Source organism: Aplidium turbinatum, chromosome 10 (assembly GCF_918807975.1).
Source record: "Aplidium turbinatum chromosome 10, kaAplTurb1.1, whole genome shotgun sequence".
NCBI lineage: Eukaryota > Metazoa > Chordata > Ascidiacea > Aplousobranchia > Polyclinidae > Aplidium > Aplidium turbinatum.
In genome coordinates this window covers 25,939,588-25,954,335 of record NC_137481.1, presented here as the reverse complement: position 1 = coordinate 25,954,335, position 14,748 = coordinate 25,939,588, and the positions used below count along the sequence as shown (strand labels likewise).

Here is a 14,748-nt window from a genome sequence, read left to right as displayed (position 1 = left end):
AAACGAATGGCCAAAGAGTGGTTGAAGTCAGTTATGAACGCTCCCTAACCGTTATCAAAGCTTGTCAGTATAAAATATGACTTTTAAGTTTTACTTTAAAATACAATGGTTGATTTGTAGAAGGGAGGCAATGAGAGTTCTCACGCTGAGTTTCACGAAGCATAGGAAGCAACATTTTCATTATTTTTTGTAGTCTAGTAATAGCGTTTGCTGTTTAAAGTTAATTTGCATTGTGACATCATCTTGACACATTATTTTGCAATTTGCGGCGTCAGGGTTTATCGTGAAGCTTAAGAGAAACCCCTCAGAAAAGAGACAACGAATGGCCAAAGAGTGGTTTAAGTCAGTTATGAACGTTCCCTAACCGTTATCAAAGCTTGTCAGTATGAAATATGACTTTTAATTTTTACTTTAAAATACAATGGTTGATTTATATATTTTTTTGGACATTTTGACCGAATTGACTATATTTGTTTCGGAAAAGAAAAACAGCGCACAATTAGTGTTCTTGACGCTATAAATCGTATGTGCGCGGAAAATCCAATGTCTCATAGAGACTTGATATTAACTTACATTTACAATGTTGTATGTGAAAGTACCAATAAAACTTTAATGGACACTGGACAGGATCCACCACAGACTATGTGGGACTTCTCAAGAGGCATAAGTCATAATTTTAACTTGGGCACTTAAAGTCAACTGATATTTTTAATCCGAATGTTCTAGTCTAGACGCTGCGTAGCCGCATCAGCAGTTTACAGAACACATTGTGACTGACAGTCATTACTAGGGCCATTTTGTTTATGACCTAAAAATTGAAAAATATGACTTTATTTTTAGAGCATCAAAGTTATGCTAATCTCCGTAGTTAATGATTCGTATGTAAGTTTTTACATGTATTTTAAACAATAACACACTCGAACAACTAACAAAAACTTCTGTTTCGCTTGAAAATCACTACAAACATTCCAATGTCTAATGCATGTACCTGCCAAACCAGCTACTTAGTAGTTAAGATCTCAGCACTGGCTGACCTAGTGACCTACCGCAAATGTTTATAATATTCAGAGACTGGATTGTGTGTTGCAAAATAATGTGTCAAGATGATGTCACAATGCAAATTAACATCAAACAGCAAGCGCTATTACTAGACTACAAAAAATAATGAAAATGTTGCTTCCAATGCTTCGTGAAACTCAGCGTGAGAACTCTCATTGCCTCTCTTCAACAAATCAACCATTGTATTTTAAAGTAAAAATTAAAAGTCATATTTCATACTGACAAGCTTCGATAACGGTTAGGGAGCGTTCATAACTGACTTAAACCACTCTATGACCATTCGTTTGTCTCTTTTCTGAGAGGTTTCTCTTAAGCTTCACGATAAACCCTGACGCCGCAAATTGCAAAATAATGTGTCAAGATGATGTCACAATGCAAATTAACATCAAACAGCAAGCGCTATTACTAGACTACAAAAAATAATGAAAATGTTGCTTCCAATGCTTCGTGAAACTCAGCGTGAGAACTCTCATTGCCTCCCTTCCACAAATCAATCATTGTATTTTAAAGTAAAAATTAAAAGTCATAGTTTTTTTCCGAAAGGCTAAACTTTCGCTTCCGTCGCCCACTTTGGCCGTCGCCCACTTGGCTCGTCGCCCACTTGGTCCGTCGCCCACTTGGCTCGTCGCCCACTTGACTCATCGCCCACTTGTCTCGTCGCCCACCTAGTCTCGCCCAAGTGGGTATCGCCCACTTTGTCTCGCCCAGTTGTCGTGTACCGCAGCGTCACAGTGACAATTCAAAGCCAAAACGCGAAGTGTAGTGGTTTGATAAGCAGAGGCACCATCCATTGTGGTTATTTTTGTGATTACTACGCCACATCATGGCACCACTGTAGATTATTCTAGCGTGTCTGTCAGCTTGCATGCATGACGTAATTACCGGTAATTCCTCTTGAAATGTGTCATAATTTCAAAAAACTTTCGGAATTGATAATTACAATCTTAGCAGAATGACAAACTTCGCTACTATGACAATCCAACGTTTCCGATACTCGAGCTGGTAACATCGCTATGGTCGAGTTGGTAACATCGCTATGGTCGAATTGGTAACATTGCTATGTTCGAGTTGGTAGCATTGCTATGATGCTATGGTCGTGTTGGTAACATCGCTATGTTCGAGTTGGTAACATCGCTATGTTCGTGTTGGTAACATCACTATGTTCGAGTTGATAACATCGCTATGGTCGAGTTGGTAACATCGCTATGGTCGAGTTGGTAACATCGCTGTGTTCGAGTTGGTAACATCGCTATGTTCGAGTTGGTAACATCGCTATGGTCATATTGGTAACATCGCTATGTTTGAATTGGTAACATCGCTATGGTCGAGTTGGTAACATCGCTATGGTCGAATTGGTAACATCGCTATGGTTGTGTTTGTAACATCGCTATGTTCGAGTTGGTAACATCGCTATGTTGGAGTTAGTAACATCGCTATGGTCGAGTTGGTAACATCGCTATGGTCGAGTTGGTAACATCGCTATGGTCGAGTTGGTAACATCGCTATGTTCGAGTTGGTAACATCGCTATGTTCGAGTTGGTAGCATTGCTATGATGCTATGGTCGTGTTGGTAACATCGCTATGTTCGAGTTGGTAACTTCACTATGTTTGAGTTGGTAACATCGCTATGGTCGTGTTGTTAACATTGCTATGGTCGAGTTGGTAACATTGCTATGGTCGAGTTGGTAACATCGCTATGGTCGAGTTGGTAACATCGCTATGGTCGAGTTGGTAACATCGCTATGTTCGAGTTGGCAACATCTCTATGTTCGAGTTGGTAACATTGCTATGTTCGAGTTGGTAACATCGCTATGTTCGAGTTGGTAACATCGCTATGTTCGAGTTGGTAACATCGCTATGTTCGAGTTGGTAACATCGCTATGTTCGAGTTGGTAACATCGCTATGTTCGAGTTGGTAACATCGCTATGTTCGTGTTGGTAACATTGCTATGGTCGTGTTGGTAACATCGCTATGGTCGAGTTAGTAACATCGCTATGTTCGAGTTGGTCACATCGCTATGTTCGAGTTAGTAACATCGCTTATGTTCGAGTTGGTAACATCGCTATGTTCGAGTTGGTAACATCGCTATGTTCGAGTTGGTAACATCACTATGTTCGAGTTGGTAACATCGCTATGTTCGAGTTGGTAACATCGCTATGTTCGTGTCTGGTAACATCGCTATGGTCGAGTTGGTAACATCGCTATGTTCGTGTTGGTAACATCGCTATGGTCGAGTTGGTAACATCGCTATGTTCGAGTTAGCAACATCGCTATGTTCGAGTTGGTAACATCGCTATGGTCGTGTTGGTAACATCGCTATGGTCGAGTTAGTAACATCGCTATGGTCGTGTTGTTAACATTGCTATGGTCGTGTTGGTAACATCGCTATGTTAGAGTTGGTAACATCGCTATGGTCGAGTTGGTAACATCGCTATGGTCGAGTTGGTAACATCGCTATGGTCGTGTTGGCAACATCGCTATGGTCGAGTTGGTAGCATCGCTATGTTCAAATTGGTAGCATCGCTGTGTTCGAGTTAGTAACATTGCTGTGGTCGTTTTGGTGACATCGCTATGGTCGAGTTGGTAGCATTGCTATGTTCGAGTTGGTAACATCGCTATGGTTGAGTTGGTAATATCGCTATGGTCGAGTTTGTAACATCGCTATGGTTGAGTTGGTGACATCGCTATGTTCGTGTTGGTAACATCGCTATGGTCGTGTTGGCAACATCGCTATGGTCGAGTTGGTAGCATCGCTATGTTCAAATTGGTAGCATCGCTGTGTTCGAGTTAGTAACATCGCTATGGTCGTTTTGGTGACATCGCTATGGTCGAGTTGGTAGCATTGCTATGTTCGAGTTGGTAACATCGCTATGGTTGAGTTGGTAACATCGCTATATTCGAGTTGGTAACATCGCCATGATTGAAGTTATATGCCACACCAGTTTTCAGAACCACCGGTTTTACATTGATTTTCTCATTAAATGTGTTGCTTTGTGGGTAATTTGCTTTCACGTTATGTTTGTTGTTTTTATCAAACATGACGTCATTGCCGATGACACTACTGCTACGATTGTTATCGTAATCGAAAATCTAATTTATTTTTATGTTTTGTTTTCACGACCTGATTTCCCACCAACTACTCGGTGAGTGAGCATGATTTTTTACATTTCGGAACAGTAGTTCCCTTTTTGGTTGACTTAACTGCTGCTGCGTATTTTGAACACTCTCAGCAAGTTGCTGTTTTAATTTAATCAAACTTCCAAAAGTATCACTGAAGCATTGCGGCAGCCTGGTCTACAGTCGCCAGATGGACAACTCCTGTTACCAATTAATTAATCGCTAATATTCAGTTTTGTTTCATAAATGCATGCACTCAAAAGTTAATTGCATTACAGTGCATGCTTCACAGTTGGTTCATCGTAGAAGCTACAAGGTTTATGATTTATTTCGACTTGATTGTATTGAATGGAATTCTTGTTGAACTCGTAGTAGAAAGTGTCGATGTGTTTCGTCACTCCACATAAACCACCTCTGCGGCTGGCCTCATATGCAAGCTCGAAACATTTACTGCTTCATAGCCCGAGATGTCTCGTGCTTCCTCTCGGCATTCGTGTGTGCAGCTGTGTTTGAACGTTGGTAGTCTCCCTTTGCAATGTAAATGTCCTCATTGACCTCGAGAGAACAGTGTTCAACTGTTCATCTTATAATTCTTCATTGAGTTAAAGTAGCTTCCTAACTGTGACGTTCACCATGATCCTTAGACCGGGAAGCGGATGTTCGGGACCTACTTTCGCGTCGCTTTCTATGGTCCGCTGTTCGGCGATCTGGACAAGGAGGAATTTATATACAAGGAACCTGCCATCACGAAGTTGCCTGAGATATCTTACAGACTTGAGGTATGTTTTGCTTCTGATGATTAGCAAATAATGTAGGCCTGCGTATGTGCGATTGTGCTTACTATACCGATTTTTTATAATGGACCTTACTTGCACACCAAGACATTCACGCGCTATTCACGCTATTGAAGTAAAAGTTTCGATTACACTAGCCGACAAAAAAAACATTTTTTTGGTGCCGAAGATATTTCAACTGTTTGTAGCTAATTTGGGGTCTATCAGGTCTAGTTTTCCAGTTACGGTGATTCCACTGCATACGTGCACTTATGCATAATGCTCATGTAAAATCTATTCACGAGTCAAATATATTGTCAAAAGACGTAAATCAATTTCAGCAAGCCAACAAAGAACTTAAAAACGTACACACAAATATAGGATTAATAGGTATGGTAGCTTTTTATTCCTCACCTTGCGTGACTGCCATAAACTTGCGCTTAAGAGATCTACGAGAGTGAACCGCAAAAGCATCATCTCGTTTAATAGACCAGCAATAGTTCAGCTAGCATGGTAGCATCCCATCTCCCTTGATATCTGACTTCCATCTCACTAATGTCTTGATGAAATCGCTCCCTATGCTCGTCACTCAAATCGCCAAGATTATCAGGAAAGTAGTCTAGATGATTGTTCAGAAAGTGAAGTTTGATGCTCATGTTAACATCAATATCCTGGAGTCTTCTGAGTAAGTTAGACACGAGATCTTTGTAATTGGATGCCTTTTTATTTGCAAAAAATTCTTAACAACTTTCACAAAAGCATTCCAGGCACTCAGTTCTTTTTCATTCATAGAAGATGGGAAGTTTGGATCATCAATTAATTTTCTGATTTGAGGCCCATCAAATATGCCGGCTTTTAATTTTTCAATTGTTAATCCTGGAAATTTACTGCAAATATATCTGAAACAATTTCCATCTTTATTGAGTGCTTTTACAAATTGCTTCATTATACCCAACTTTGCTACGTAAGTTGTCATGAAGGTGAAAAAGCATTACTGTGCTTGCAACACCATCATTATTATTATATTAATGTGAAGAGGAGGTAACGCAATTTTTGATCGTTCCACCAGAGAACAAGCTTGAACATTTTTCTCGCCAGGAATCATTTCACTCCTCATAGGCCAATTTTTCCTTTTCCAATGCTGATCTCTTGCCCTGCTGTCCCACAAACAGAGAAAACAAGGAAACTTTGGGTATCCACCTTGCATTCCAAGCAGAAATCCAACCATTTTCAAATCAACGCAAAAGTCAAATTGTGTTCATAATATTATTTTTTTTCTAAAACAAATTTGACTTCGTTATACTTTGAGAGTTGTTGAATGTCCAAGTGGTACAGATCCATAAACATTTCCATTATGCATTAAAACACATTTTAGACTTCGTTTACAGCTGTCAATAAAAAGTCGCCAATCTTGAGGATTGTATTCTGCTATACCAAACTTTTTAAGAAGACCTTCCACATTGGTACAGTATACACTATACAATATCATTTTCTTGAGAAAAATAGGGCAGAAATTCGACATGGCGTTACCGATAGAAAGTGATTACAGTACCTGGTTCAAAAATATTTTTCTTTGAGTGTTGAAGCCAGTAACTCGGAAGATTTCTTTGATAAATTTAAATCCCTCGCCAAGTCATTGAGTTCTGCGTGAAAAAAAAGTTGACAAGGTAAAATAGAAGGAGGAAATTCGATTTCAGCAAGGGTGGAATCGCTGTCAGTGGAAGCTTGCTCGTCTTCACTGTCAGGAAGTAATTCCAATTGTGGCAACCCTTCAAAATCAGGAACAGGAAGTTTTTCTCTGTGTAGCACTGGCCTGATTCAGGGATCTCTGAAGAACTTCAGAGATTCTTCTTCAGAGATCCCTTCTTCAGAGATCCGTTCGTTTTTCAGAGATCCCTGGCCTGATTGCTGAAGCTAGGTATGGATATTACAAGGAAGTCCTATTTTTCCTGTTTATGCCTTTTATGTGTACTGCACAAAATAGCAGTCGCTATTGTGATCTTTTGGTTCACGCCACACCATTGGAATAGCAAACCTTAATCCTTTGCAAGTTTTGCAAACAATGTGGAGAACCCAAGCTTTATCTTGATTCCCCAACTTCACTTTAGTTTAAAGCAAGCAATATAAGCACGCTTTACAAAATCATTGATTGGTTTTCTATTGGGCTCTAGTGTGTAATCACCACAGATGTAGCAGAAAATATTTGTTTTATTGAAACAACGTCTTCTAGATGTTGTAGCCATAAGCTCGCTAGATCCCCCCCCCCTAAAAAGAAGCACCATTATGCTGCTTGATTTGCTCCTACTGGCATTTAACACAGAAAGCAATTGTCTTGGCATTGTCTGCTTTCATTGTTTGTTTTAGAATGTAATGCAAGAGTAATAATAAAGGTTGTAATCCCATAATGACAGCATTAAAACTATTGTATTTGTGCTCCTTTGTAGGGCAATCGTAAAAAAGTCAAAATCACTGTAACTTAAAACGTTGACTTGGTGGAGAAAAACTGATTGCATTTTCGGAATCAGCGCCCCAAAGTTAGTCTAAATCAGTTCAAAAACTGCCGGCACCCAAAATTGTGTCGGCCAGTGTTATTTAAGCAGTGATTGTAGAGCAAGCCACATAACAGTCTCTTAATGTCAAGCATACATTTTAACAAAATTGTTAAAAATTTAAAGTTTTTTTCGTTTAAAAAGTACCTTTTTATTGTTTAAAGAAAGTTGAAGGTTACAGGATATCGATCTCATTCGTCCATGTTGTAGACTTTCTACAGCCAGTGCTTCGGTGCAGACAAGGTCGAAATGATAAAAGATTCGAGCGCTATAAACTGTGCCAGCCTTGACCCGAGCAAAGCGTTCATACAGATCACCTATGTGGAGCCTTACTTCTACGACTATGAAAAAAACATGAAAACCAGCTACTTCGACAGGTGAACGATTGTGCTTGTCGACGACTGTCCCCTGGTTTGTGTACTCAATCCTCTCCATATTTGTTGTATTCCAGCACCTGTGCAGTGGTGCTTAAATTAACTGAAGGGACGACAAGTCAACTTCCAGCCATGCCGTCGAATGTCTTGCTCAGAACATGATTCGCGGCTCTGCCGTGATTTGGCAGAACCTAATATCCGCCATTTTCAAGTTTTCGAGATAAACGACTTTTTGTGTTTATAGCTGTAAAATTAACAAGGTAAAACACTCGAAGTTGACTTTTGTGAGGCTGGAATGGACAACCAAACAAAGTTTTTAAGAATATAATTTGAGCCAGGTTTTTGTTTGTTTATTAAAACATGGCGTATATTTGGTTTTGCCAGATAACTAGTCATAAAACATGTATTAGGTTTGCATGATAAAACCTAATATATACTCTCGATGTTGACTTTAACCGCTTTATTGGCTTATTTAATGTTATGCGTTTGTATGATAAAGCCTAATATAAGCTAAATGTTGGCTTTGGCCACACTATGTTGGCTTTGTAAGCCTAAATCAAACCTAAAGTACCGGTAAGCCTCTGGATTTCTCCCAGAACTGTGTAGCGTATCATTTCGTCACTGTAATCTGTAGACAACTTTGCTGATATCACAGAAGCTTGCTAGGTTAAAGGTTATCGCCGATTTAAAATCAATTTCTGGTAGCCTACTTGATAACCATGCCTTCATTTAAGGCTACCGTACTACATTGGCTACATAGCATCTGGTACGGTTGATTAAAAATGACCAAACACACCGAGTAGCGTACTCCCGGGCGCAACTTTGTAAAAGGTACCATAAAAAAATCCCCTCTGAGCAACAAAGGAAAACGTATATTCTAGCTCAGTTTAGTCATTCGTTCCCCATCGGCTGGCTTGGCGCATTGGGTTAGGGCGGTGGTAGTAATTATATAGTAATTACATTGACGTGGGTTTGATTCCCATCACAGCTGTTGCTCTTTTTTCTTCTGTAATTACCAAACCAAGTTGAAAGGGGATTTTATAATGGTACCTTTTCAAAAGTTGCCTCCCGGGCCTCTGCTTTAAAATCTTAATAATTATAATCATATGCAAGCTAAGTCATTTAGCGTACCGTAAAGTCAACTAAGCCATCAATACACCAGTAGGCTACGAAAAATCAAACTGATCGGCGAGACGTAAATGATACGGCATTTAATGAAAAAGCTAGTGTGTTCGGACGGACATTTTTAAGCTAGCCTACATAATTAAGCATACTTAGTGCTTAACAACATTTTAGCCCAATCTACTTTATCGAACGCTTTTAAATCCGCTTCAGGCGACTCAAGAGATGTAAGATGTAGTGAAGTAGCCTGTTGCACGGCTGCTGAAATTTTGCCTGTCACGTGACGATATCCTGTTACGTGATTGGAGTAGATGAATATGTTAGGTTTCAGAAAATTATTCTTGCACAGATTAGAATATGTTACACACCAATTATCTCGAAAACCATACTACAATGTGCCACAAATTTTTGTCAGGAGATGCATGAAGTCTTTAAACGTAGAAAAATGCAAAAAAGTCATTTTCGGCAAAATGGCGGATATTAGGTTTACCAAAATCACGGCAGAGCTTATGTAGCCTGATTGGAACAGCTTATATAAAATTTGTCACCTGTAGCCTCGTGCGTACGCTACATTGTACTCGTCGAGCAACATGGTTTGGAATCTACCAAGCGAACCAAACCGACGAAGTTCTTTACCATTGGTTGATTGTGGGAATTGTTATCTTCGGACTGTGAAAGCCTCTCAAGCCAGCGCTGTTTGGTCTTTGTTTCGAGCTATCGGGGCTGACTGACCAGCTTGGTTGATAGTTGGATTGTCTGGTAGCCAACGTCATTGCGGCACATTGACTTGCATACTGTCCTCTGCATCTCCTTCCGTATCTCTTTAAAAACTCTGAGCTTGAGCCGTAGCCTCTATAAAAAGAAAAATTTAGCCATTGCCACTGAAACCTCGAGCCAATCAACCAATCATAAGCTACGTTTTCCGTGACGTGGAAAAGGGCAAAAAGAAGATGATACAAAGCAAATCAAGTGATGGATTCTCTGTCATCTGGTTGGCTTAGGGCTAGAAAGTAGTCATACATGGGTTCGATTACCGCCCCTACCATTAGGCTACTCTTTTTTGTGTAACTATTAAATAAACCTCAAAACAAGAATTAACTCTCTGACTGAGTGCTAGACAAGTCACAATTGGACGGTAGCCTCTTATAACATGTTCTGATTGGTTCGAGGTTTCAGTGGCAATGGCTGAATTTCTTAATGTTAAAGTAGCTTCCGTTTGAGCAGCATCATGATGTTTCTTCTCTCGGGTTGATTTGCATTTTCAAAGAAACAAGAAAGTAGCTGACGTCATGCTGATTGCCCAATGCCCAATCAAGGTATTATGCAAGTGACAACGAATAATGCCATTCTCAGTGACGTCTGATCTGTGATCAATGACACGAGTCATGGTTCAGCCTGATAAGAGGTGATTTTCTTTACAGGAATTTCAACATTGACAAGTTTGTCTACGCCACTCCGTTCACAAAGGAGGGGAAGTCCCATGGTGAGATGAAGGAACAGTGTAAGAGGAAAACCTTTCTCCAGGTGTCGCACGCCTTCCCCTACCTGAAGACGAGGATCAACGTCATCAAGAGGTGACCTGCATGGTTCCCACTGAGCCAATCTTGTGCTTCCTGGCACGGTCAGTAGGGTCCATGGTTGAGTGGTCTTGCCACTCACTGGAAATCTATTGACGTCGTCATCAGTGATAAGCAGCCCAGTTTGTCTGAACCCGGAGCACTGGCGGCTTTACTACAACGACAAATTTGACATTGAGCTTTCCAAGGGCTCTCGCTTTTATTTGTCTTTCATCAAAATATGGGTTTCCCTACACAGATGGTGGTGATCTTAGGTTTCTGTGGTGCCACCAGGACACGAAACCATCATCTCCCATCGGAGGTGAAAGATAATGGGATAGTCTCAAACCGGACTGGAACGACACCACTCCGTCTGGGCCAGGTGGTCCTACTGTCAAGCCCTAAGCTTTGTAGTCCCTGTTCTGGTTCTATTTGCTGGAAGGCGATTGCTTATCCACTTACATTTATTACTGGAATTGTTAAAATGCTGTTCGTCTTTTGTTCCTAACTGCTGCTCTTTGCTCAGGTGGGAGATGGTTCTCACTCCTTTAGAGTCTGCCTGTGAAGATGTGAAGAAGAAGACGATGGAACTTCACAAAGCAGTGGACCTACAACCTCCGGATGTGCGGATGCTGCAAGTTAACCTCCAAGGAGCCGTCCTCACGTCTGTGAACCAGGTAGCTGCAGCATTCCTAAACATGCGACAATACAGTGTTATATTGCAGCGTTGTGGTTTCATGCGCTGGACGATTTCATTCTCAATGTGAGCGTGGAATTGTTCCACGTGGATCCATGATGAGTTCATGGTTCAAACCGTTACTGTGTTGAATTTATAGAAAGAAAAGTGATTGTCTTCATTTTCGCGATGTTTCCGCGTCACATGTTGGCTTATTGTGACGTCATTGCAGGGTCCGCTTGAGGTCGCAAACACATTTCTGGCTGAAATCCCGGATGATCCGGTGGAATGGATTCCTTACAACGAACTTCGCTTATCCTTCAAGAAGTTCATATACGCGTGAGTTAAAGCTGCTTGGTTTCGTTTGCGGTGGCTGAGTAATAATAACGATGCTTGTTTCGTCATGCATCACCTGTGCTTGTATTGCCTAGTTTCATCCAACCGCAATCGAACTTATGATTCCCTCAATGCTATGTGGGGCCTACAAATTGTCATAAGCTCCCCACATATTGTCGCTCAAATAACCGGAGGTTGATGTTCAGATGCTCTCTCGCTTTGAAGAAGAACAAGTCCCTGATTAGTTCCGATCAGAAGGAATACCAGCGTGAGATGGAACGGAACTACAACCGGATGACGGAGAAGGTCAAGCAGATGGATCATGGGAGAAAGATTGTCTCCCTCATTCGATCGCATCACGTCACCGCAAAGTGACGCCATCGAGTGCGTCACGCGCCGATAAGTTAGACATGAATGGCGACAGTTGTTCGTGCTAGGTCACTCTCCGACGCCACGAAAGAAACAAAGCAACTTTCAAACATCAAACCCAGTCTTGCCGCTCGCCGTTCATTCGTTCCTGCTTCTTCATTGTGCTGTTGACCGAAGTTCCGTCATTGTTAGTTTGTGCCGTGATTGCTTTGATTGCAAACCGGTTTTGCCAACTGCTCGTCAGGATCTTCTTGCGTTTATGGTTTCCTCCCGTTGGACACTTGGGCTGAGAGTTCATCCTTTTACCACCCCTGGTGCCTTGTGAGTTGCGGTCTCTGGTTGTTGGTATTCGCTTCACATATGTGAATAACCGGGACTCTCCACGAGGAGGTTGGAAACATGAGTGCCTCAAACGTGATCATCCTTGCATTAACTCTTGGCTAAAGGTTATTTTATGCTTTCACAAAGTCGCGCTGGTTGAATACACACAAGTGACACAGCAATCTAAATTCTCAAAATCGATGCTAACTCGCTGTTCAGCCGTCTAGGCATTGTTTTTTTGGAAACCTGGATCATCCGAGTTGGTCAATTGCTGTCAGTCGTTTCATTGTCATTTCGTTACATTGACAATCATAAAATCAACTTCATCTTAATCTTTCTCGCCCATGTACACAGATTGTCGTCTTACAGTTTCTATGTATTCAGAGTGAAAATGTTGCCGTTGTGTCAACAGGAACTTGTTGATCTTATCGTGCCAGGGTTTGTATTTTCGTCGAATCCCACTGTTTCAAATTACGCTTATGACGTTTCGTCTTCATTAAACTAGAGCGATATTGACAGTGCACTGGGTGGTGGTAGTGAGGTGGCCAGGTGGTTCAACAGTAAAGGGAAATGATTTTATTTGTCAATCAGATTCTATACGGGGATTCATAGAATTAGGGGCTGTCCATAATAGAAGTCCTCATAGAATTGCAAAAAACTTACCCCCTCCTTGTCTCCTGCCCGTGCGCCACATAACCAAATTTGCATTATTCTGGAAAGCACAAAGTTGGCACCAAAATGGTTCAGCATCTCATGTTCGTGTCTTACAATCATTTCTGTAATGCCATGATTCTTCGACAGTATAAACTGGTGCACTCTTTCAAGAGGTGAAACGGACTTCACTATTCTAGGCTACCCCCCGACCTGAAATGTGCACGTAGCACCATCATAAAAAGGTAATACGTTTTTAATTTCAAGCAATTTGACGCCAAGTTCTAATGCCATCTTCCACAGTTTTGCACGATGTCAATCCATCATCAACATAAAAATTACCTTTAACAATGTCAATAACTAGGCTTACCATAGGGGAAAGTAGGGCAAAATGAGGTGGTAGGGCAAAACGAGGTTCTCGTTTTTAAAAAACACTACTTACGCCACATAGCTGAAATTTTGGTAGGAAGTAGCCATCTTGGAATGGAATCAGTTTTTAGTTCAATTATGTAATTTTAGTGTACAGAGGTGTTTTGTGCAGCATAATTAAAAAAAAACAGGTAATTCGTTAAAAAAATGGCCAAATGTTTCCGTGATTTTTTTATACTAAATAATTATTTGTTGCAGTTATTGCTTTTTCTCATAATACTTTAGCAAGTAGTGATAGCATAAGAAGGAAAATATTTGAATTTCCTTTCACTGCAAGTGTTTTACAGCCAGTTTTTTTCTGTGTAGTGCAATGGGGCATAATGGGATAGTTACATCATTGCATGAAACTGCATGTGAAATGGGTTTCTTCGTTTTTGTTAGCCTACTTTTGGAAGCTATATGCTACAGGACATAGCAGAATTAAACTGTTTGTTTATTAATAGATCTTAAATTATAGCTTATCATTCAGGAATATCCTAGCTAATATTTTTGGTACAAATGTAAACGTAAACTTATATTCGAAAAACAACGCGGCAAAATAGGGATAAAGGCACAATGAAAGCCGCTATAGAGTGCATTGTGAATAAAGAATGTGAATACAAGAAAGCTGCACAGCTATTCGACATTTGTTTGTTTATCTTTATCCTGCATTGCGGGAAAGCGGACTTGAGCGCTATGCATCGGTGTACGCCTTCCGACGTACAGCTGACCCACGCTGCAGCCGACGGCAATGTCTGTTTCCGGTTGTCTACTCTACTTATGACTTAAATTTGTTACTACCCATTACTCGAAATCGATCACTGGGTAGAGGCAATTATCGTAAAGTTTCTTGCCCAGAGAAACAACAGCAAGTGCGGGAGGCTGGAGTCGAACATGCAGGCTCTCGACTGCGAGCCCAACGCGCTAACCACTCGGCCACGGCTTCCATCTGATGAAGGGTGGATTTGTTGTTGTTTTTATGAGCAATGGGCACATTGTTCTTGTGTAGGAGTTCAGGATGACAATAGTCTTATTGTTTACACTTGTGATTTATGCATTGAATAAGAATGGAAATGACAATAACGAAAACGAACAAAACTGATCATAATTATGGTTCAATTGTTATTTCTGCTATTTTGCATGTTTATTGTTTAATCATCAACGATAAACTTGTTTCTAGACTGTCAATGCATTGTTGCTGTGAAAATTTATGACTCACTTCTCTCATCCCATTGAATTTATTTGATACTTAAATGAGCATTATCATTTTTGATATTTTTTTTGTTTGATTTGTGTAGCATGATGCCTGACCTTTCTGTTAAAACAAAAATTGTTCGTTTTTTTAAGTCTCTAGAATTTTATGACTGTTTAGGCTTAAGTATCCCATTTTGCCCTACTTTCCCCTACGTCCCGTTTTGGGCGGGACGCGAATTTTT

General features: G+C 40.6%; 1 protein-coding gene across 2 annotated transcripts in view; it reads left to right on the top strand.

Annotated features, from left to right (window-relative positions):
• LOC145778909 (dedicator of cytokinesis protein 7-like) overlaps positions 1–12,774 on the top strand; it is a 99,300-nt gene extending 86,526 nt beyond the window's left edge. For both annotated transcript variants that reach the window (XM_082590500.1, XM_082590499.1), the window contains 6 exons: positions 4,822–4,956; positions 7,710–7,876; positions 10,417–10,569; positions 11,078–11,228; positions 11,460–11,566; positions 11,770–12,774. In XM_082590500.1, coding sequence (XP_082446626.1) covers positions 4,822–4,956; positions 7,710–7,876; positions 10,417–10,569; positions 11,078–11,228; positions 11,460–11,566; positions 11,770–11,938 — 882 coding nt within the window. In that variant the 3' untranslated portion in view covers positions 11,939–12,774. The remainder of the gene's footprint in view (positions 1–4,821; positions 4,957–7,709; positions 7,877–10,416; positions 10,570–11,077; positions 11,229–11,459; positions 11,567–11,769) is intronic.
• Positions 12,775–14,748: the final 1,974 nt, after the last annotated feature.